The 22,028-nt window shown below is 37.5% G+C and overlaps 1 protein-coding gene across 2 annotated transcripts in view; it reads left to right on the forward strand.

Moving 5' to 3' along the window:
- The first annotated feature begins 2,076 nt into the window (after nucleotides 1-2,076).
- MICU3 (Mitochondrial calcium uptake 3) overlaps nucleotides 2,077-22,028 on the forward strand; it is a 330,518-nt gene continuing 310,566 nt past the window's right edge. Inside the window, exon 1 of one of the 2 annotated variants that reach the window (XM_081752946.1) lies at nucleotides 2,077-2,316. In XM_081752946.1, the coding sequence (XP_081609072.1) occupies nucleotides 2,107-2,316 (210 nt within the window). In that variant the 5' untranslated portion in view covers nucleotides 2,077-2,106. The remainder of the gene's footprint in view (nucleotides 2,317-22,028) is intronic. The other variant, XM_081752947.1, reaches the window with a different exon arrangement.

The following is a 22,028-nucleotide window of genomic DNA, read 5'->3' on the forward strand; positions in this document are numbered from 1 at the left end:
CATATCTATCGGCCTTTGCATCAACAGTGAATTTCGTGAACTTGTTCTTCATATTTCCTGAATCTGCCCATCTGGGGGCTTCGCCCCCACACGCTGTCTTTGCTCGGTCTACGGCCTTGCACCTCTTGAACCCACAATTCCATCGTTTCTTTTCCTATTTCAACTATCTAAAAGATAAGATTTTGTATCCCAAGAAAACGCCCATTTAAATAGCATGGGAATTTCTTCATCCTCCTTTAGACCCCTAAAAAATTAAAAAGATTCACTTTTGGCAATTTTCCTGTCCGTTAGTCCTGGAAGGCTACAACCATGCCAAATTTTATCATTCTAATTCCACCGGAAGTGCCTAAACATTTTGGGATGTAGAAGACGTTCCATATAAATAACATGGGAAAGATTTTTTTAATTCCCCATAAAACCACTCTACAGTTGGAAATTTTTATTTCTGATGATTCACTTAGGTAACGCTAACGAAAACGTACAAGCATACCGAGTTTCAAGTTTTTATTCTAATTCTAAATACCTAAAACATAAGATTATAGGTCCAAAAAGGCTCATTTGAATAACATAGAGAAATTCTTCATACTCTCTTTAGACCTCCTAAAAATTAAAAATATTCACTTTTGGCAATTTTCCTGCGGGTTAGTTCCGGAAAGCTACAGTCATGCCAAATTTAATCATAGTAGCCTTACAGGAAGTGCTCAATAATTTATGTCAGCTCATGTAGTTTTATATATAGTTAGGATTTCTATGCTCCGAAGATGTCTCTTTCAGTTAGTGTCTGATGAAGATAACGTTAAGTTGTCGAAACTATTACAATGTATTTTAGTTTTTAATAAATAAGTGTATATACTCTGTTCAGAAGTGTTTAGTATTCCTAATTCGGATGTTCAAAAATTCCTGGAGTATTTATCCTACCCGGAACGTAAGTTTCTCCTGGCTTTCCGCTAACCCTGAGTGTGTTCCTCTTTGTTTTGGTAGTTTTACCTTGCAACTTAAAATTTAAATTAGCCTTCGGCTAACTGGGGTCTTCGTTCCCAGACACCTGTCTGCTTGGCCTATCGCCACGAATCTCTTAAACCCACAACACTACACAATTTTAAGTTTCTTTTCGTATTTCATCTACCCAAAAGATACAATTTTGTATCCCTAGAAAACGTCCATTTAAATAAAATGGAACATTTTCATTTCCCCTTTAGACTCCCTAGAAACTAAAAATATCCACTTTTGGACTTTTCCTATTGGTTACTCCCGGAAGGATACAATGATGCCAAATTTCATCATTGTTGTCCTACAGGAAATGGCTAGTCACTTTGGAGTGTATTTATTTATTTATTTTATTTATTTAGTATACAACACAACAGGCTTAATGGCCAATGATAGTGTTGTATACATATAGTAAATGTTACATACATGAAATTCTTAACTATTTTTATAGAAAATTTCTTGTTTCACATATGATAGGATGTGTAGAAGATGTCCCATATAAATAACATGGGGAAGATTTTTCAATTCTCCATAAAACCACGCTAAACTTGGAAATTTTTATTTTTGGTAATTTACTTAGGTAACAATAACGAAAACGTACAAGCATACCGAATCTCTCTCTCTCTCTCTCTCTTTTTTTTTTTTTTTTTTTTTTAAATTCCATTCCAAGTACCTAAAATATGAGATTAAAGGTCCAAAAAAGGCCCATTTAAATAACATGGGGAATTTCTTAATTCCCCTTCAGAATCTCTAAACAAAAATATTCACTTTTGGTAATTTTCCAGTAGGTTAGTCCCAATCGTTGGAAATTTCGACTTTCTACGTCAACTGGAAGTACCCGTTATTTCATGTCAGTGAGTACATGTAGATTTATATATATTTAGGATACTGAGTACTTAATATTCAACTATCCTTTGCAGATCAATAAAATTTCGCAAGTTCAAATAATACTTTTTTCTTACAATGTTTCTGTAAAAATATATAAGAATGCAAATATATTAAATTGAGTAATTACCGGTTCGCAGCAGAAGAGTTTAAAGCTAATTTCGCAGCAGACAGTCAACTGTTATGGGCAACGCGCTAGTCATTTGTTCTGTTTTCGTCTGTTGTTTAGCAAATATGGCCACCGTGGGGAGAGTGTTGTTTCGTGTTTTGAGATTATCAAAGACTTACCTACGCCAACAACGTTTGTATAGGACATCTAACGAAATAAAATCATCTCGTGTGGTTTCTGTAACATGCGTGTGTTTGGCAGGAGGAGGATTGGCGTTATATATGGCTAATAAATGGGGGAAATTGAATACTGTGTATGCTTGGAAACCAAAGAGGGTAAGTATTTTTAATTTTATGAAATTATTTCTTGTTACTGTGCTTAATCTGATAAGACATAACAGGTCTAAAACTGTAAGTAAATTGAAAGACACAGTGTTGCATTAAAAGTGAAAACTTAAGTAGAAGCAAACAATAATTTTAATGTGAATGGTACCGGCATATTTGTATTGACAGTTTTCCACTTGTATTAAAATTAATCATAAAACGATTTTAAAAAATTAATTCTAGAATCTTATCATATAATTACAGTCATTGTATGGTACCATAATGATGACGTACTGCATTACAGTTTCATAACTGCTGTATTATTTATTTAAGATCCTAGTGCAAGGACCAATTATTCTGTAACAATGACAGCACATCTGACATAATAATAATATATGGTATTACTCGAGCAGACGGTTCTACCAAAATTTGACACATTTCTTACATTATAAGATTTCGCCCATTTAAATAATTTTGACACATTTCTTTTAGCAGAGCATACACTGAGGAGCTCTATTGCTGCTTTCAAGTTGACTTCAGGAGGGTTCGGTATAAATGCAGTAGACATGTGACATAAAACACAAACCTACTAGTGCTAGTTGGCCACTAAAAATCCCGAATGGTACCAAACCGAATCAGAGCAGGGACGCAGCAGAAGGGGGGGGGGGGCGAGTAATAGCAAAGGTGTGCGTCCGTAGGGAGCAGGTGCGTCAGCGACTATGGGTGTACGCTTAAACGAGGATAGTGGAAGAGCATACTTATACACACAGTACCTTCATTATCACACAAAATTCATTTCAATATGCTGTGCACTGACAAAATTATTTATATTAACATTCTCGTTCCTTCGGAAAATATGTTTCATATTGTATTTTACCTGTATGTTGTCTATATGATAGAACCGACTGCTCAAATGAACTCAAATATATGTATACTACTGATTTACTGTTTCGATGAAATTTATTATGCCGAAGAGTAGAGATGAACACACATGATTGATTGTTCCGGTTCACTGCTACTCCGATTACAAGTTATTTTAGTACATGAAGAATCACGTAAATAATTTACGGTAATCGGACCAATGGATAATTAATTACTGACCGATAAATTTACAAAATCTACAGGAGCATCCTCGTTACTAAATGGAGAACGTCCACGCCTTTGGCATGGGAGACCCGTGTTCAGTTCTCAACGGGAACTAATGAGGTTCTGATCCCACGTTAAGCTGTAGGTCCACGACTCATCTAACCTCGCTGCTCGACGTTAAACTCAAATAAAATCAAAAATACAAAATATACATATCTTTAAGATGTAAATTCATTTTTAGAACAATTTTCGAAAGAAACCAATTCACCGAAACCTAATCATAACTTTAATGTTGAAAACTAATGTTTTCCCTTTATTTAATGAAATAAATAACTTTAATATCCATACGATAAGCCAATATAATAATAATAATATTAATAGTGCGCAAATTTACTAAAACGAGAACAAATCTATAATTATTTTTGTCAGTTACAAATACAAGTTAAGGGGACAGACTATTAAATATTTTTCAAAACCTAATAATTTTTCTTTTGCCCGTTTTTCCTAAGTGAAAAGTAATTTACCACAATAATAGATAATGTTTTTCTATACCCGAAAATACAAATTGGAAGAATTTACAGTGGTGCAATCCGTAGAAATTACAGTGTAACCAGAATTTGAATTACCCAAAAATGTAGGTTAAGACAGCGACTAGAAAAATGAACTCAACGGTAATTGTTGACTTATCACGCTGTATTTAATCCTTGTTAACTATTTTTTAAATAATATTTATATTTAATTTGTATTATTTTATAATAATTTATGTAAGTTATTGCGAAATAAATACAAATATTATTTAGAAAGTAGTTAACAAGGAACAAAGACACAATGCTAAGTTATCAATTACCGTTGAGTTCATTTTTCTAGTCGCTGTCTCAACCTAGATTTTTGGGGAATTCAAGTTCTGGTTACACTGTAATTTTTTCTATGGATTGCAACACTGAAAATTCCTCCGATTTGTATTGTCGGGTATAGAATAACATTAGCTATTATTGTGGTAAGTTACATTTCATTATCTCTTTTTCACTTACGAAAGACGGGCAAAAGAAAAATTGTTAGCTTTTCAAAAATATTTAGTACTCTGCCCCCTTAAGGAATATATTTTTTTTAAAAGGGAGAAGATTTGTCGATAGGTGTCAGTACAGTCTTCGTATCTCTCTCATGTATTTTTTATTTTTCACGATTTATCTTACAAATTCCAATTTACAGACTTCAAATTTTTACAGAAGGAACTTCATAACCTATCGAAGGCAACAGTCCGTGCCGATTTTGTATTTAGAATTTTCTTCATTGTTGAAATGGATATTCAACTTTTAACAATTGAATTGTTTCAACAATAAAGAAAATTCTAAATACAAAATCGGCACGAATTGTTGCCTTCCATAGGTTACGAAGTTACTTCTGTAAAAATTTGACGTCTGTAGGTTGGAATTTGTAAGAGAAATCTTGAATTTTTGTGAAAGATAAAAAAATACATCAGATACAAAGACTGTAGTGTAATATCTTGTCAGTTTACACCAACCTTATCTAAAAGTTCTAATGTATCATGTATTTATCATATTTATTTTTCTAAATACCAACATGAAAGCAGAAATCCATTCGGAATGAACTTCCCACGTTTGAACTTCGTATATTTTGAAAATTTGATTGAGATGGATCGGGTGGTTCAAAAGTAATTAATTCACGAACATAGTCACTTTTATTTTTATATTTATTGATTTTTTGTATATCTCCCCTTCCATCCCCTTCCCTACGTTGCTCCGTCAAAGTGAAATGATAAAAATGATCCCAGTCCCGAACCTCATCTACATTGAAAATTTGATCGAGATCGGTCGGGCGGTTCAAGAAATTAAGAAAAATGAAATGAAATTTTTGAGTTTTACGTCTCACGATTATGTCGGTTAGGCTAAAGGAGACGGTGATGATGAGAAATGAATGAAATGGTGGAATGAAGAAAGTGGGAGGAAACGGGAGAACCCCGAGAAACCCACGCACACGGTGTTTGTTCACCACATAATTAAAATATAACGTAGAGATGCATATATTCAAATCCAGTGGCGTTCAAAGACAGAACAGAAAATCTTATTTTAAGTTGTGGTATGCAGCAAATAAATCATGCAGTTCTATATAGGTCTGTATGAATGGATTATAAACGCCTTATAAAACGGAACTAAAATCCTACGTATTTTACCGAAGAATTGAAAGGACACCGTCTCTTTCAGGTTACTTCTGTTTAAAATACGACCTGAAGATATAAATAATTCTAGAACTGTAAAATTTAACACATTAATGAGATAACAAGTTTTCTTCTGACGTTAATACCACTGTTATATTTTTTGGGTACTAAGAATTCCGTATAGGGACGCTACTGTACATTACCTTCTCTTGAGGTTACAGTGTCTCAGTGGTAGAGCCCCCGGTTTTCATGCTTGGGGTCTTTGGTTTGATCCCAGCTTACGTCTAATGGCTTTGTGCTGTGTGCATGGGTTTTCTCGGAATTCTCCCTTTACCCTACTTTGTTTATTTCACCGTTTCGTGATTTTGGCATCACCGTCTCCCTTATCCTTGGAGTATAATCATAGGACATTAAAAGTTACCTCCTTCGTGCTGGTCCAGTGGGTAACACGCCCGCTTTTGATACAAGTGTTCCCTGGTTCGATTTCCGGTGAGAGCACAGAACGCATTGCGGATTCCACCTTAAACTGCGATCCAAGTCCAATATAGCTCCGGTGTTGAAAAGGGAAGCTAAACTTGAAGAAACAAATAAATTACCCTGACTTTTAATTTATGTGCAAACAAAATTCAGATACATATGTTCTAATACATAGTGTGGCAGGACGTTCACCTCTGGTGTGAAATATCTTGGGTTCCATCCTAGATCATTTAAGTTTATGATGAAAACTTCGGGCAGCGTCATGTTACTGGGTTTTCCTACTTCCCCTCGTTTTCATTGGTTAACCTAAAGGAAATAACAGAAGGAATAAAAATGGGACATGGATGTAAGGATTTGATTTGTTGTATTTAGTGTGTCAGCAGATGATGTTCATTTCTACGGACGATATTGACAATAGAAACGGAAATACTAACTTAATTAAATTCTTCTATCCAACAAGGGTTGGTCAACAAGTAACACACTGTAATGGAGACACTAGAGAAAAGAAATTTTTAAGTGCTAGAGAGCATTGGCCATCTTTGGAAATGTCATTCAGTTTGCTCGAATCATTTTGCTTTCCTTATATACTGTCAACATCTTAGTGATGACATTATTACTGAGTTAATCTCGGGTTTTGTAGAGGAATTAGATCCCTAGACGGTGGCGTAGTAGGATGTTCATTTTGATCTTCCGTGGGGCTTACCCGCAATAGAAAATGAAAATAAATTATACATAGATTAATTTGTACAGTAAGGAACACTTCTGAATGGTACACCCATATGGGAATTTACGGCAAAAGTGTACCATCCAGAACTGTCCCTTACTGTACAATATTAATGCTTCTACACGAACTTCCATTTCTCAAGTGCTGCAGTGGATTGTGCGTTATTTTTGATCCTTCCTTGCAATAAAATCACGGCAACCGACAGTGCCACTAGTACGGAAAGCAAGATACCAAGGTATCATTCTCTGTCAACATTTATTATTGTTAGTGGGTAGGGACGTAAGTAGCGTGTGGGTGTTTGGTAGGGATGCGCACGAGACGAGTCGGGACAGGATTTTCCTGACAAAATTCGAGTCGAGACATCACTTTTACAGCACATTTTCGAGACGAGACAGCCACAAATCTTGTATCGTGCGCATGCCTAGTGTTTGGGGTCTGAAATGTCTTTTTTGTAAATTTAGTCTTAGTTTTAGGGACGATTTTACAAATTTAATATAATTTATCCTAATATTAAATTTGGACCCTCCCGAAACAAATTCCTGCGTACATGGTTGTTATTAACTTTTTTTTTTTTTTAAAAAAAAATAGGAACTAGTAATATGTAAAAGCGGATTACTTGAATCTTTGATTAATTACTAAGAAATTACTTCTCTTTTGTATCTAACTTAGTTGCTAACGCTCTGGCCTTTGGTGCGAGCGGTCCCGGGTTGATTCCCTGTGGGGACACTCGGTCGTAAAAGTGTAACAGCTTTTTCAGGCCAGCCGTCTTGAGTAAGGTTTTTCCCTCATTCACACCAGGTAAATGCCGGGATGGTACCTAACATGTAAGTCCCAGGCCGCATCTTATATTGCGCTCGCCGAGGGACGTCATCCCTCATACGCGACGGGCTAAATGGCCTTAGGTGCCGATAGCCGAGAGATCTAATTTCTAATTCTTTTGTATCTAAGAAAATAACTGTTCTTGAAGTTTCTGTTTGGAAGTCTGTTGGGTTCTGGCACTATTTCATCGTAGGCAGTTTATTTTAATTGTATTGTTAATAATGATTTCAATGATTAATATTCCAATTGTATCCTATCGAAAAACTCGAGGAACATGGTCAGATTTCTTGGGTCAAGTTTACCGTAGCATTTACGGTTGATATCCTTATTTAAACTGGAAAAAGTGGCACTACTTTCAACCATAACAACAAATCGTCACATTAGAAAATGATGGAATGTTCTTCTAGCCCCCTCTTTCGGCCCTCTAGCTTCATCCTACCCTGCCTTTGATCACATGCAAGGTTGTACTGATCCCTGCCACAGGTTGGTGCGTATTTTTCGCACTTACAGAGGTAAAACCAACAGCTTAAAACAAACTATTGCAATTCCAAATATTGAAATTACTTTTTCCACTTTAAGGACACACAGCCGACGCTAATTTGCCCTGAAGCTGATTTTTTTTTTTTTTTTTTTTTTTTAATTTTAAAACTGAAACATTACTTCTTCTTCTTGGGGGAACACGGTGGTTCAGTAGTAGAGCGTTCACTTCTGGTGCATGAGATCTTTTTCCCAGCTCGTGATAAGTGAGCTTTGTGGTGAACAAACACCGTGTTCTTGGGTTTTCTCGGGGTTTTCCCGTTTCCTCCCACTTCTTCATTCCAGCGTTTCATTCATTTGTCATCATGACCGTCTTCTTCCTAGCCACCATAACCGTGGGACGTAAAACTTAGTTTTCATTTCTTCTTCTTCTTATTATTATTATCATTATTACCAGTATTGGGACCATGGTTTGTCTCGCGGTCCTTCCCGTTTCCTCACAGATTCGTTCTCACTCATTTGCAAGAATAATCTGTTAATAGTCACAAAATGTTAAGTTAAGAATTTTTCTACTTACAAATTAGTTTTTGATATCTTTATATAAAAGGATCAATAATATTCATGAAATCATTGTGCATTGTCGGGGCCGGTGTCGCATATTCCATCTCTCTTGGAGGCGAGATAATGCGATGGATGCACTGTGAAAGTTGCTTTTGCATGTCTGTCTGTGCATTGGGCAATTCAAGGCCCACCCCGGTGGTATTTCGGAGCCCACGTTGATAGTAGGCCCCTTCCTCTATAACAATTATTACTTAAATTAAATGTGATTTCTAGGTATTTAAATTTATAGAGCAACCATACCACCTGGCGTAACAGCCCTTTGTGGGTCTGAGCAGCTACAACGCCATCTTTTAGTGACCGACAGAACTGTGTTCAGCTTAGCGACGAATACTGGCTCTCTAACAGGCTTATTAGGAGTATTTTAAACCTAGTGGCTGTCACGTCTTTTTTTCACGTCACTCCCTGTTTGCCTCAGGGCGGCGGGTGGACGCCGAAAATTGGAAAGCATCGGCCAGGAATCAGGCCCGGGTCTACTAGACTACTCTGTCTTCCAGAGTGCATCAGCGGTATAGGAAGTAAAACTGCTTGAATGTGTATGGTGAATAATGGATTGAAGTTTAACAACGCCCCCATCAGCATAAGGACTCTTGCTTAATGTGAGATCTGAACACGTGAACTCCCGCTGGGAATCGAACCCTATATGACGAATATGTTGGAAAGTAGAGAAAGATGTATAGTTTCTGTTTGCCTACATCACTTGCCGTTTGTTTCACATCAAAACGTTCCTTTTTCTGGGTGACCCTCATATTTACTGGGATAATTTTTACTTCTAATCGAACACGTCTCTTACATTCATGATGACACCACACTTTGAGCATTAAAAAAAAAAAAAAAACAAGGAGAAACCAGATAAAGAGCCTTTTTTATCTGTAGATGTGGAAAGAATGGTTTAATTAGATGCTTCTACTCTTGGATATACCTTTGTAGCTATATCATTCACCGGAAGTGGAAATGAATGATAGGTGTTTCGCGCTTTCTTCTGCTCTTCACGTATTCGTTAACTCGTGAGGATTGAATGAACTTTCCGTCACGCGAGAATTCCATTTCTTTTGTAACATGCGTAACAGAAATAACATTTCATTCTCGTATTACGTACGACTGTTTATCGATCAAATAGTGATACTGAACATTCTCGCTTCGTAATTAGAAGTACTGTAATCGAATCCCGTCACTGGTATGTTACTTTTTTTTTTTTTTTTAAGTATTTCCTCAGAACTACTTGCTTCATGAAAACCCCTTCAACTCCATGACGATCTACTGTGGGCAGTTCTTTACATTGCTACTCCGCGCTACTCATACTACATTGTACGAGGGCGTTCCCTAGGTCACTTCTTTTCTTTGCAGTGTGCAACCAAGGTTTGCTTTTATCTACCAATCATAATTTCCTCTTGCTATATGCCCCACCCAGGGCCGTAACTTACGGGAGACCACGGGACAGCTGCCGGAACCTCCCCACCGTTTGAGGGGGCCCACTTTAAAACATTTTCTTACTTCGTATACGATACGAACATGAAATTATAAATGAAGCATCAAACAGCTCCACTATATTACATAAATAAAACAGCACACAAAAGGTAAATAAAACAAAAATGAGTTGTGGGCGCATTTCAGTAAAAAAAATTCTACTATTAGGGGTCCTAGAAATTATATTTATTCGTATGGCTTTGAGATTTGTCAATATTGTCCCGTTAATTAATGTCATGTATGGAACGGGCCCAGGAGCGTGCGGGGGAAAAATAGCTCCCTGTGGGCTCCGGAGGCCCACAGAGTAAGAGAAAGATGGAGCATATTTTCGAATTTTGCGGGAGGGCTCGAAACAACTTTTTTTTTTTTTTTTTTTTTTTTTAGGAAGCCCAAATATTAATGCTTGCGCCCCACCCAGGAAAAAAAATTAAGTTATGGCGCTGGCCCGCCCTACTGCCTTTTCGATGCCTTTGGTCTCACGATAATAATTAATACCTGTTAGTCCTGTCATTTTTCTGATCCGTCTAATTACTTCTTCGCTTTCTTTCTTTCTTTTCTTTCCTTTTTTTTTTTTTTTTTTTTTTTTTTTAGCTTAACTGTTCCATACTTCCTTGTATAGTTTGCAGATGTTGAATGTCTGATTTTGTTAATGTTAAAAAAGATATATTGAAAATTTCATGGTTTAGTCATTGCTGTTTTAATTAGTGGTGGGCACAGAAGCTGGCTTTTCGGTTTCCGGTTTTTAGGAAAACCGAAACAGGTTTGTGAAAATTAAATTTTGTTTCACCGAAACCGGTTTCGGTTTTCTCCAAAACTGGTTCAGTTTTCCATCGAAACCCAAATACTCTTAAAAGGCAAACTGCAGACAATGCAGAGTAAACTGCTTTAAATCTTGTGTTTTTGTTAGGAGCGGCGACATTTCATCTTATGTCCAACCTCCCGACAGTTGTGTAAATAATTGCGTATTTAAAGAGTTACGGCATTTCTAGAGATTTGCGTTTTTATTAAAATTAGATTTCTAGGCTTTCGGCGTCTATCACACATGAGGGATGACGCCCTCGGCGATCGTACTACCCGCGAAATTAAGGCCGCGGCCTTGAACTTTTATTAGGTACCATTCTGGCATTTGTCTGGTGTGAATGAAGAAAACCGGGTAAAAATCCCAATCATGAGGCTGACCTGAAAGAACTGTCACACCTATTCGATCGAGTGTTCCTATTGGGAATTGAACTAGGGACCGCTCGTACCAAAGGCGAGAGCGGTAGCGACTAAGCTATGCGGAGCCACTGTTCGCATTGTGAGAGGTACGATTTAAGACATGGTTCCAAGGTACGGTATTCTGTACTACTCTAGCCTTACAATCAGAAAATTCTAATGAAGTAATATGTGGCAATTCATACTTTGCGATTGTCCACATTCCACTAACACTGCATTTTTTTTTTAAATATGGTGACAGACTATTGAACATTCATAACATGGCGAGGTAATTAAGTATGTTAGGTTACAATTAAGGATTGTTCCCTGCATTGACTAGTGCAGTCTGTCTGAAAATGAATTTTACCTTATCATTAAAGGCTCCATGATAAATGTCGTGTGTGTTGTAAAAAGTGTAGACTGACAGGCATGAGTAAGTGTTTACGCTGAATAACAAAACATGTTATTGCTAAAATAATTTCGAAATTGCTACAAAAATTAGCCTAATTGAAAACTGGGATCATCATCATATGCAGAACACAGTACAAGCATGCGTTGGTAGTTCGCCAAGACGAATCGAAGCAATGATAAAAACTGCTCCACCAAATAATAAAGATATATCCAAATTGTATGTAGTAAGAAACAGTAGTTTAATACACTAATTATTATAACTGTAATTAATATTACCATGTATGTAATCAGTATAATATAAAGTAGAAATATTTAAAATTAAAGAAAACAGATTAAAAACATGCAAATTCTGAACAAAATTAAATAAAATCAAGATTATGTATAATAATATGACTAGGGGCTGTATTGTTTCTGTATTAGCTATACGTAGCCTATATAGATAGATCTATACACATGCTGACTTTTAAATTCATGATTGCCCTACACAGTTGCAGAACAGCTTATATTACATGTATTGAATGAGATCTTTGAAGTAAATTATACAGGGTGGCCCAAAAGTAGGTATACACCGTGCATTGATCAAGTATAACATTCTAATTTATGGGTTTATTTGCTTTCGATCTTCTGAGCTTAAGATGTGAGTAAAAACACATTAGGAACAAATAATGAAGAAACTAAGTCTACTTGATGGATAACAATAGGAAATGATATAAAATGCAATGAGCTGATCAGTATACGTATACGTACGTACTTTTGGGCCACCCTGTATTTTTGTCATTTTCTCGGAGTGGACCGCGAGTTTGATATGCTTCCTTTAGATGAAGCACGCGAGTCTGTATACCTTTCTCTATCCACAAAGTTACATGGCAGCAAAAATAATTTACATTCTCTAAAAACAGAATTCATCCATTTCCTGTAAATTCTACGTTTGTGGAAGGAAGTATTTGATCTTTTCTTTCTTCTTTACGCCCAGCAATTTATCTTGTGTCTAATGGTTATGGAATTGATCTTTGCGGTAGGTCAGTACTGATAGCGTCGTCCACATTACACAATAGCATTGCTTTGCTTTGTCATGACACATGAGGGTTTTTTAAAGCCTAGATAAGCAGATGAAGATAATCCTCCCTGTTGAGGGCAGGAAAGCCAGCGGGAATTTAATCCGATTTTCCTGGTATCTGGAAATCTCGTGTCTTAACTAAAAAAAGAAAAAAAAAATCTTGGAATTGTTTGTTACATTCCGACAAGAACACCCGTCTTTTTCTGTAATTTATCGCACTGTGTAATAACTTAACACTGCTATACTTTGCGATTTCATAAGTGAGAGTACCGCAAAAATGATTACTTATTTATTGGAATGGAATGAGAATATTTAGATATCCATTGTTCTTTTATGTGGCAGTGAAAATGTATGATTGATACAAGGGAATGGGGTTGAAATATTTGTGGGAATTATGATACATAAAATGATGATCATCCGTTTTGTAGGGATGCGCACGAGACAAGATTTGTGGCTCTCTCGTCTCGAAAATGTGCTGTAAAAGTGATGTCTCGACTCGAAAAATGTATATTTTACTATTGGAAGAGCCGTGTCTCGACTCGAATTTTGTCAGGGAAATCCTGTCTCGACTTGTCTCGTGCGCATACCTACCGTTTTGGTGTGTGGTTGAGAAACATGGTCACTTACTTTGAGGAAAGAACGCAGACTGAAAGTTTATAGAATAAGAACTTTGGGTGAATATTCGGACTCAAGAGCAAGGAGAATGGGGTATGACGGAAACTTCATAACAAGGAAGTCATAGTTTATAACGTTTACCTAAAATTGTTAGGGTAATTAAGTTGAGGAGGCTCAGATGGGCAGGTAATGTAGTCAGAATATAAGAAAGTAGGAACGCTTTCGACATTTAACTGATAATCCAATCGGAATAAGACCATTAGGAAGACCTAATCGCAGATGAGAGGACAATATTTAGATACGCAGAAGTAGAACTACAGAGTAGAAACTGGATCCAGCTGGCTAAGGATAGAAGGCAACGTAGAACTTTCGTAAATGCAGCAATAAACCTTCGAGTTCCATTGGCCGTTGAATTAGTTAAGTTATGTGTTAGAAAAATCAATCCGGAAAATTTTGCTTTGAAGAGCTTCTATTATAGAGAAATAGTATGTTAAAACAATTCACACTGTTAACCAAGTAACTCATTTATGGCCTATGGAAACCAAAGTTCAATGCCGCGTTCACAAAAGCTCTGTTCGTGGCGAACTGGATCCAGTTTCTACTTTGTACTCCTATTTCTGTGAGATCCATCTTAATATTATCCTCCTATCTGTACCTTTGTCTTCCTCCGATATCAGTTCCAGTTGAAACTTTCAAATCGTTTCTGCTTTCTTCCATTCTGGCTACATGACCTGCCCACCTGACCCTCCTAGACGTAATTCTCCTAACAATGTTATGTAAACGATGCAGTTCCTTGTTATAAAGTGTCCAACATTCCCCATTCTCGTTCCTCTTGGCTCCGAATATTCGTCTCAGGGTATTATTCTCAAATACTTTCAGTCTGCGTTCTTCTTGCAGAGTAAGCGACCATGTTTCGCAACCATACAGAATAACAGACATGATTATCGTTTTATATATTTTAAGTTTGAAATTCCCTGCTTTCAATCGACATTTAATTTCTTCGTGGATATGATTTTGGTCTGTTAATATTGATCCTAATTAATCTCGTAAGTAGAAGTTCAACTGTAGAACGAAGTAAAGAAGATAAGAAAACACTTTACACAGATTTATTTTCTAAAAAGCTTTCGAACAATACAAAGTGGATGTCCGCATGGTCGCGGGTTTGATTCTTGGCCGGTACTTTCCAATTTTCGGCGCCCACGCAGCGTCATGAGGCAAAATTTCCCGATACGTTTGTTAGAGACAGAAGGACGAAGCGCACTGATGAGCGTTGCCAGACTCACAGCTCGGAATTATTCCAAAACCTGATCGAAATTATGCTAGATTATGCTAGATCCTCATAATTACTAATTCAGGAGTTTTAAAAGAAAGAAAAAAAAAAAAAACGAAGCTGAGATACGATAACGTAACTTAAAATACGCAGAGCGCAAGAATGCGTGGATAGAACTCAATACTTCACGCAGCAAAGCTTTAACTCAACTAAACTAGTGCAGTCGTTGCCAGACTCAATGGCCGGTCTCGGACCTTTCATTTCAGTCAGAAATAAAGATAGTGAAGTTGTCAAAAAGTTGGGGGAGAATGGCCCCAATTGCTCCGCCTATGCCTCGCAGTTAAAGGATTAGAAAACCCTGGGTGGAGCCACATAAAAATAAATAAATAAATAAAATAAAATAAAATTAAAAAAAAGCCCAAAGCCGTTTCTAATCTACTTCGGAAAATAAGATTGCCTGTATGGTTTACCGACTGTATGAATCAAAGGGAGAGGATACATTTCTGCCGTTCTTTTTCTTCCCACGACCAACTTCTTTCTCATCTCCAGGTTTTACGGCTTTTTGATAAACTTGCTGAAATTATGCTAGATTTGGGCAGGATGCTAGATGCTAAAAACATGCAGATTATGCTAGATCTGGCAACACTGGCACTGACCACGTGTTCGTCGCAAGGCTAGACGTAGTTCTGGCGGTCGCTAAGAGATAGTATTGGGGCAGCTCAGGTCCACGAAAGGCTGTTACGCCCAGTGGTTTAGTTTTGTTGTTTTAGGCAATCTGTATGTAAAAAGAGAGACGTAAGCAAATAAAGTGAAACTATCAATTTTCAAGTAACTGTCGGAGAGCTGTAGCACAGAAACGAGTAGCTGTCTTCTTTGCAGAGTGAAAGGAAGTGTAAAGTTGAGCAAAGAAATAAAATAAGCTATAAAAGGAATTTGTATGTACAGTCCGCAGCAAAAAAAAACCTGCAACATGAGCATGTACCAGTAAGTTTATTGGGAAAAGACGAAGTCTTTTGCTACAAAATTAGTGTGCAGGGGAGGACGCCGAGGTTCCTCCTGCCGTTATTCGTGCCACTTAGACGTTACGTTGATTCCCTGCGTTGTTAGGCGTAGTTTCACACTAAACTTACATGCTCATGTTGCAGGTTTTTTGCTGCGGACTGTACAACTCGTTGTTTAGAAGTTTAAAAATCCCTTATAAAGGTGTCATATAATATTTTTCAGTTGTGGTGACCTCCCGTTGTGTTGTCCGGAGAACTTGGTGGGTAGCGTCAACCACAAATGACTTATTTGTGGTCAGCAACTGAATATTAAACAGTGAACTCCTCAAGATTGCTGTCTCCTTTTTTTTTTTTTTTAAATGAAATGTAAAGGTGTTTTATTTGATTTTTTAAAAAAATTCAGGTTTTTCAAAGAAAGATGAATATATTTATTTACTTTTGTAGTTGTTGCGGACGAACTTGCGCCCTGCTCTACACTAAGTTAAAAACCGTGCTCAATTAGGAGCTCTAATTGTTTGCATTAACATGTTTTGAGGTAGCTCAGCAACTAGCGAATACTTACCATATTTATGCAATTATTTAAACAGCTAGCGACATCTATTAGCGCACGTCCGTATATCCGTTACTCCACAAGATAACTCTTGAATGGAAGCGAATTTTTTTGTGTGTGTGTGCGTGGCAACAGATAGAGCGTTATCTCGGACGAGTTCATTGCTGGAGGTAATTCGTTAACACCTTTACAGCCTAGGGTTGCTACTTAAAGTCCCATTTTGTGTTACTGAAACAAAGATAATAGAAGTTACACATTTCGCCGTTAGATGGCACCTTGTAGCCGGCTGACATCTATCGGACGAAATTGAAACTTTAAATAAGTGATTCTTGTTATAGTCTGTCAGAGTTAAGAGTCTTCATCCTGGCGAAATTAAAATACCTCTAATTTTACAGTAATTATGTGATATTTTCAAATATATAAAACATAATTGAAATATGGAACAAGAGCGCCCTAGACAATATTATTTTGCGTGAGGTACTGTTATGACAAGTCACCTAGTGGCTTTCCGTTTTCAGCTGTTTAGAAACGCGAAAATAAATGCTGATTTTCAAAATGGCTGGAAATCGAAAGCAGATAAGTGAGTCGTGATAACGGTTTCTCATGTAAAATGATATTGTCTAGGGCGCTCTTGTTCCATATTTCAATTATCTTTTATTTATTTGAAAATATCACGTAATTACTGTAAAATTAGAGGTATTTTAATTTCGCCGGGATGAAGACTCTTAATGAGAATTCTAGCGTGAAGACGCTTGCCGTTTGTTATTAAGACATAGAAAATGTATTGTTAACTGTCAGGGTGTTGTAGGCCTATGTTTTCTTATTTGTCTTCTCGCAACAAAACGAGCTCCTCGTGGCTATATGCCTAGTGTTAGGCGCGGGAGGGAATGGTTCGATTCCTGGTGGAGACTCGGATCGCACATTAAGTTGTAGGTCGATGTCTCGTATACCTGACTACTGAAAGGAACTCTTAAACTCCTAATCAATCAGGGGCTCATTGGTAGCGCGCTTACCTCTAGTGCGTGGGGTTCTGGTTCGATCCCCGGCCAGGTAAGTTTGTGGTGGACATCATCGTGTCCTCCAACAATGTCATTCCACCGATTCTTCCATCATCATTCACTTGCCTTTAATCACCCGTCTTCCTTAGCCTAAGGAACATAATCATTGGGCGTTAAACAGAGATATTTCATTTCCAAATCAGCTCACCAATTCTAAGGGTGACGCAAATACTACTTGTGAAAAAGAAATGAGTTATACCATCACCTGAGAATTTGATTTTATTTTTTGCGCAAAACAGACAAGTACAGTTGCATTTCCACACATTTTTTTTTTTTTTTTTTTTTTTTTTTTTGTTCACAGGATGAAACAGCGGACATTTCCAGTTGCTGGTGAAACCGGAGTAGATTGACACATTATCCTGCGGTTGCTTTATCATATATACTTTTTTTTAGTGCATGAAGGGAATGTGTAGATGATGAGGATTAAATGAATGATGGAATGACGTAAACATCATTTAGGTTGACAGCGACTCTTCCGTCCAATTGTGACAGAAAAAAAAGAATGACGGCATTTCCCTCAAGTATTCATTTGGCCCAAATGCACAGCCAGCAGTAAATGACCCGCTGTGTTTCTCTCTTGTTCATTACCTAATGTCTGCCTCCCCTCTTTCATCTAAGATGCTGGGAAAATGTAGCTGCTCCATCATTTTCGCCTCTGATTATATACATTACGTTGATTTTGTTTTTCGCTCCCTTGCACGCCAGTTGGGGACAAAATGTCTTAATTGGAAGATTCGGGTGTATTGACTGCGATCAAGCACATAAATATAACCTTGTGGGATCTGCCGGCAGAACTTTATACTATTTATTATTAGAACAGTTTAGTATTTCGTCATAGTCTTGTGTATGCTTTCATATTGCTTTGCTTACAATCATTCGTCTTCGATGACTAACTTTTTCCAGGGCAGTGGCCAACAAGTCTCTATTAGGGAGTTGCAACTTAGAATGAAGGAAAAAAAAATCCCCCGAAGGGAAAGCTGCTTTTACATTCAATTTATGTATTCATCCTGGTGTCCTGAGATGAGAGTGTTATTGCGTCCTGAGACGAAAGTAAAACTGAAATGAAATCTTTTAGTTTAACGTCCTACGATTACGCCCTTTAGGCTAAGGGAGACGGATGATTAAGGAAAATGAATAATGACGAGGGAATTAGTGGAATGAGAAAGTGGGAGGGATGAGGATTACGCCGAGAAACTCCATAAAGTTTGGTTTGAAATAAAGTTCTCAAAAGAAAGTCGTTTGTTTAATATGGTTCTATTGAGGTTACGTTAAGAACGCCTCTCTTACCAAGGAGAGGTGAGTAGTTAGCTTTTTAGTTTAGCTTGTTAGTTTGCCAAGCTCTTCTTTCTACTTTACTACTGTCCACTAAATTTTGTGTACATACATCTTCCATATCTAATCGCGTAGCAATCTTTTAAAAGTCGACTAGAGGGAATTGGGACGATTAAAATTTAATATATGTATAATATTGCCTTGAGTTAGGCAACCGACCAGTTTTTTCGTATTGTGGGTTGCCTATTTGGATACAGTGATTCATGTTGCCTGTGAGGTGGGCAACCCAGCAGTTTTGTCTGTATTATGGGTTGCCTATCTGTGTATCCTGGCGGACAGAAGTCGGTAATGGCGACTGCTTTGAAACAAATGCAGACTATGGGAATTAAATCTGTCATATCTATTGTTTGGTGTGGACAAGAAACAAACTTGTGAACCAAAGTTTTAGAAACAACTCAAGTTTTTAATATAAACTACGCCGAAGATTATTGACTTATATCATCATAAAAGAAATACGAAAGATGTTTTGAAACGAAGAAAAATAACATACAACTTTGCAAGCGGAGGCAAAGAAACCTAACCCAACCAGACTAAAGACGAATTATTTACCGCGTAGTGATCATGGTTCAGTGGATAAGGCGCTCGACAAGTAATCTGGAGGTTCTTGGATCGAATCCACGTCGGGCAAGTATTGTTTTTACAAGCAGAAACGTGACATTTGACAAAAAAATATTTCGGTTTTGTTTAAATTTGGGCACGAGAAGAGAAATTTCTCATCTCGATTCTAAAACACAACAAACAAAATCGGGATGAGAATTAACATTTTACATTCGAGAAGGGACAAGGCTAACTCAAATTATCGTCTCGCTTTGAAGATGAGAATCGAGACGAGGCGAAAAGTATCGTAAACATTTAATCAATGACTTCTGTCCGCCTGGATACATGGAACCATATTGTCTTTGAAGTAGGCAATCCAGTAGTTTTACCTGTATTGTATGTCGCCTATTTATGTACAGTGACCCATATTGCCTGCGAGGTAGGTGACACAACAGTTTTGGCTGTGTTGTAAGTTGCCTATGTGTGTACAGTGAATCATATTGCCTGAAATGTAGGCAACCGACCAGTTTTGTCTATCAGAGGGCCTAAAGTTCGAGTTTATACGACAATTTTACTGTGAAACCTTGATAATAAGGTAGTATTAACGTTAAGATAGAGTGCAATTACATTCTATTCGAATTTCCTAAGCAGACGGCTGTAATTGATATTACAAGGATTAATAGCGATTAGGCAATGGTGACTACTTTTGATTTTTATCATGTATTATAAACCAGTAGACTGTAATTAATGTTATTAGATATGCTTTCGAAATTCAAAGTTGAAGCAAAATGATTCAGTTTTACTTAGAACAGTCATTTCCAAGTCGATGCTCTGGGATGTTGCAGTTTGCTGTTCGGACTTTCAGTAGACCACTCATAGAGAGCAAGGAGAAGACAGTAAAGTTAGCGTTTATAGGATACAGTGTTGACAGGTAAACGAGGCGCAGATACACGAAGCATGAAATCATGATTAATCGTACATTGCCAACACTTGTTTGATTCCATTCGACCTACGTCGTTCCTTCCACTTTTTCGCTTCACATGTTTGTTTTTCCTGGCTCTGCTCGTAAAGATCAGGTCCAGTGTCGTTCATAGACGAGTTGAAAGTGACTGTCAGAGTTTTCAGTATTTGTTATGAATGAAATTCGTTGTACGTGATCGACTCCCATAATGCTGATTATATCAGTTGTGCTGGTATTGTTACAAACTCGAAGAAAACAACGAATCCGGTTCGGATCTGCAACACTGACGAACATACATGGACAAATATTGGTATATGTTTAAGGGGTCGCATTACTTTTTTTTTTTTTTTTTTTTAAGAGAAGTGGTTTTTCGATTGTTATTGTTCTATGCCACATGCTACACAAGATTTTGTTTTTCCTAATCTTACGTGACCTGCATGGACCCTAATGTCCATGCAGAATTTGGTTGAGATCATGAGGAAGACGACAAAAAACTATAATCCACTTTTTGGGAAGAAGCTACGCTGGCTTCACTTTAGTACTAGCACGATTCTTATACTTTTTCTGGAATTCTGGCTGTTTTTGTCACGAATCTGCAGTAATACGAGGCAAACGAAAAGAAACTGACATTTTAACGTGGGATTCTCAACACAGATCAAGTTAAGCATGCACAGAACATATTCTACTATCATCGCTCTAGAGTATTCTATGCTTGCAAAAGAGAGAGAATCGTTCGTGTAAAGCTGAATACGTGCGAGTAACCGTAAGGTAAAATGCCTGAACTTGGCAAAGAGTTTCTAGAAGTGACTGCAAGAAAGTGCTTCAAATTATGACTGCCAAGCTGAGTTTTCACAAACTGTGTGCTAGGTGGGTGCCAAAAATGCTGAAAGACGCTCATAAACAGTAAAGAATGGCATCTGCACGTAATCTTTTGGTCCATTGGAGGAGGATAGGGATTACCGCTTTTCTCACGTAGTGACGAGGAATGAAGCCTGGATCCCAGCTCGCGCCAAGTTTGTGGTGGATAAACACGTGAGTTTTCTCGGGGTTCTCCTGTCTCCTTCCACTTTATTCATTCCACCATTGCATTCATTTTCCATCGTCACCATATATCCGTGGGACGTAAAGCTGAATGAAACATGGATATCGTACGCCATGGGGAGTCGAAGCAGCAGCAAATGGAATGGCGACTCTCTAGTTCTGAAGCGAAGAAATTCAAATAAACACCATCAGTTTACAAAATCATGGCAACTGTGTTTCGGGACCAAAAAGTTGTTATTCTTGTGGAATTCTTGGAACTACGACGAACAATTACAGCAGACATTGAATATAATCTGCGACATACCATCCAAAATCGTCGGAAAGGAATACTGCACTCTGGAATTCTTCTGATCCGTGACAACGCTCGTCCACACATCAACTGCTTGTACTGTTGAGAGAATTCAAAGATTCAATTGGAACTATTCAACTACCCCCTTACATCCCTGACCTTCCCCCCCAGTTATTTTTTCGTTTTTTTCACCTGTGAAAGTGACGTGCGTTTCTATGCCACGCAACATATGAGTTCTGGTTTGATTTCACTCTCGGGCGGCAAATTTTTACACAGAGGGCAGGGGTGGCGATTAGGAGGGGCAAGACGGGCAGTTTCCCCCTACTTTTGAAGTGACCCCTTAAAGTATATAGTTTCCTTTAGAAATGTAAAGTTTTTGTAAGTATTACTGGTTCATTGAAAAAAGTTATGCCATATAATATTTGCCGTTGCGTGAGTACCTGTGGGTTATTTTATCTTCCCGTAGAGTTAAGAAAGCTACAGGAATTGTGTTTTAATTGCCACGGAAAATGGCCCAAAAATTAACGTATTGGAGCTCAACAATTCCAGCGTACTTTCATTTCT

The sequence above is a fragment of the Thermobia domestica genome, chromosome 3 (genome assembly GCF_964235325.1).
Source record: "Thermobia domestica chromosome 3, izTheDome1.hap1.1, whole genome shotgun sequence".
Classification (NCBI taxonomy): domain Eukaryota; kingdom Metazoa; phylum Arthropoda; class Insecta; order Zygentoma; family Lepismatidae; genus Thermobia; species Thermobia domestica.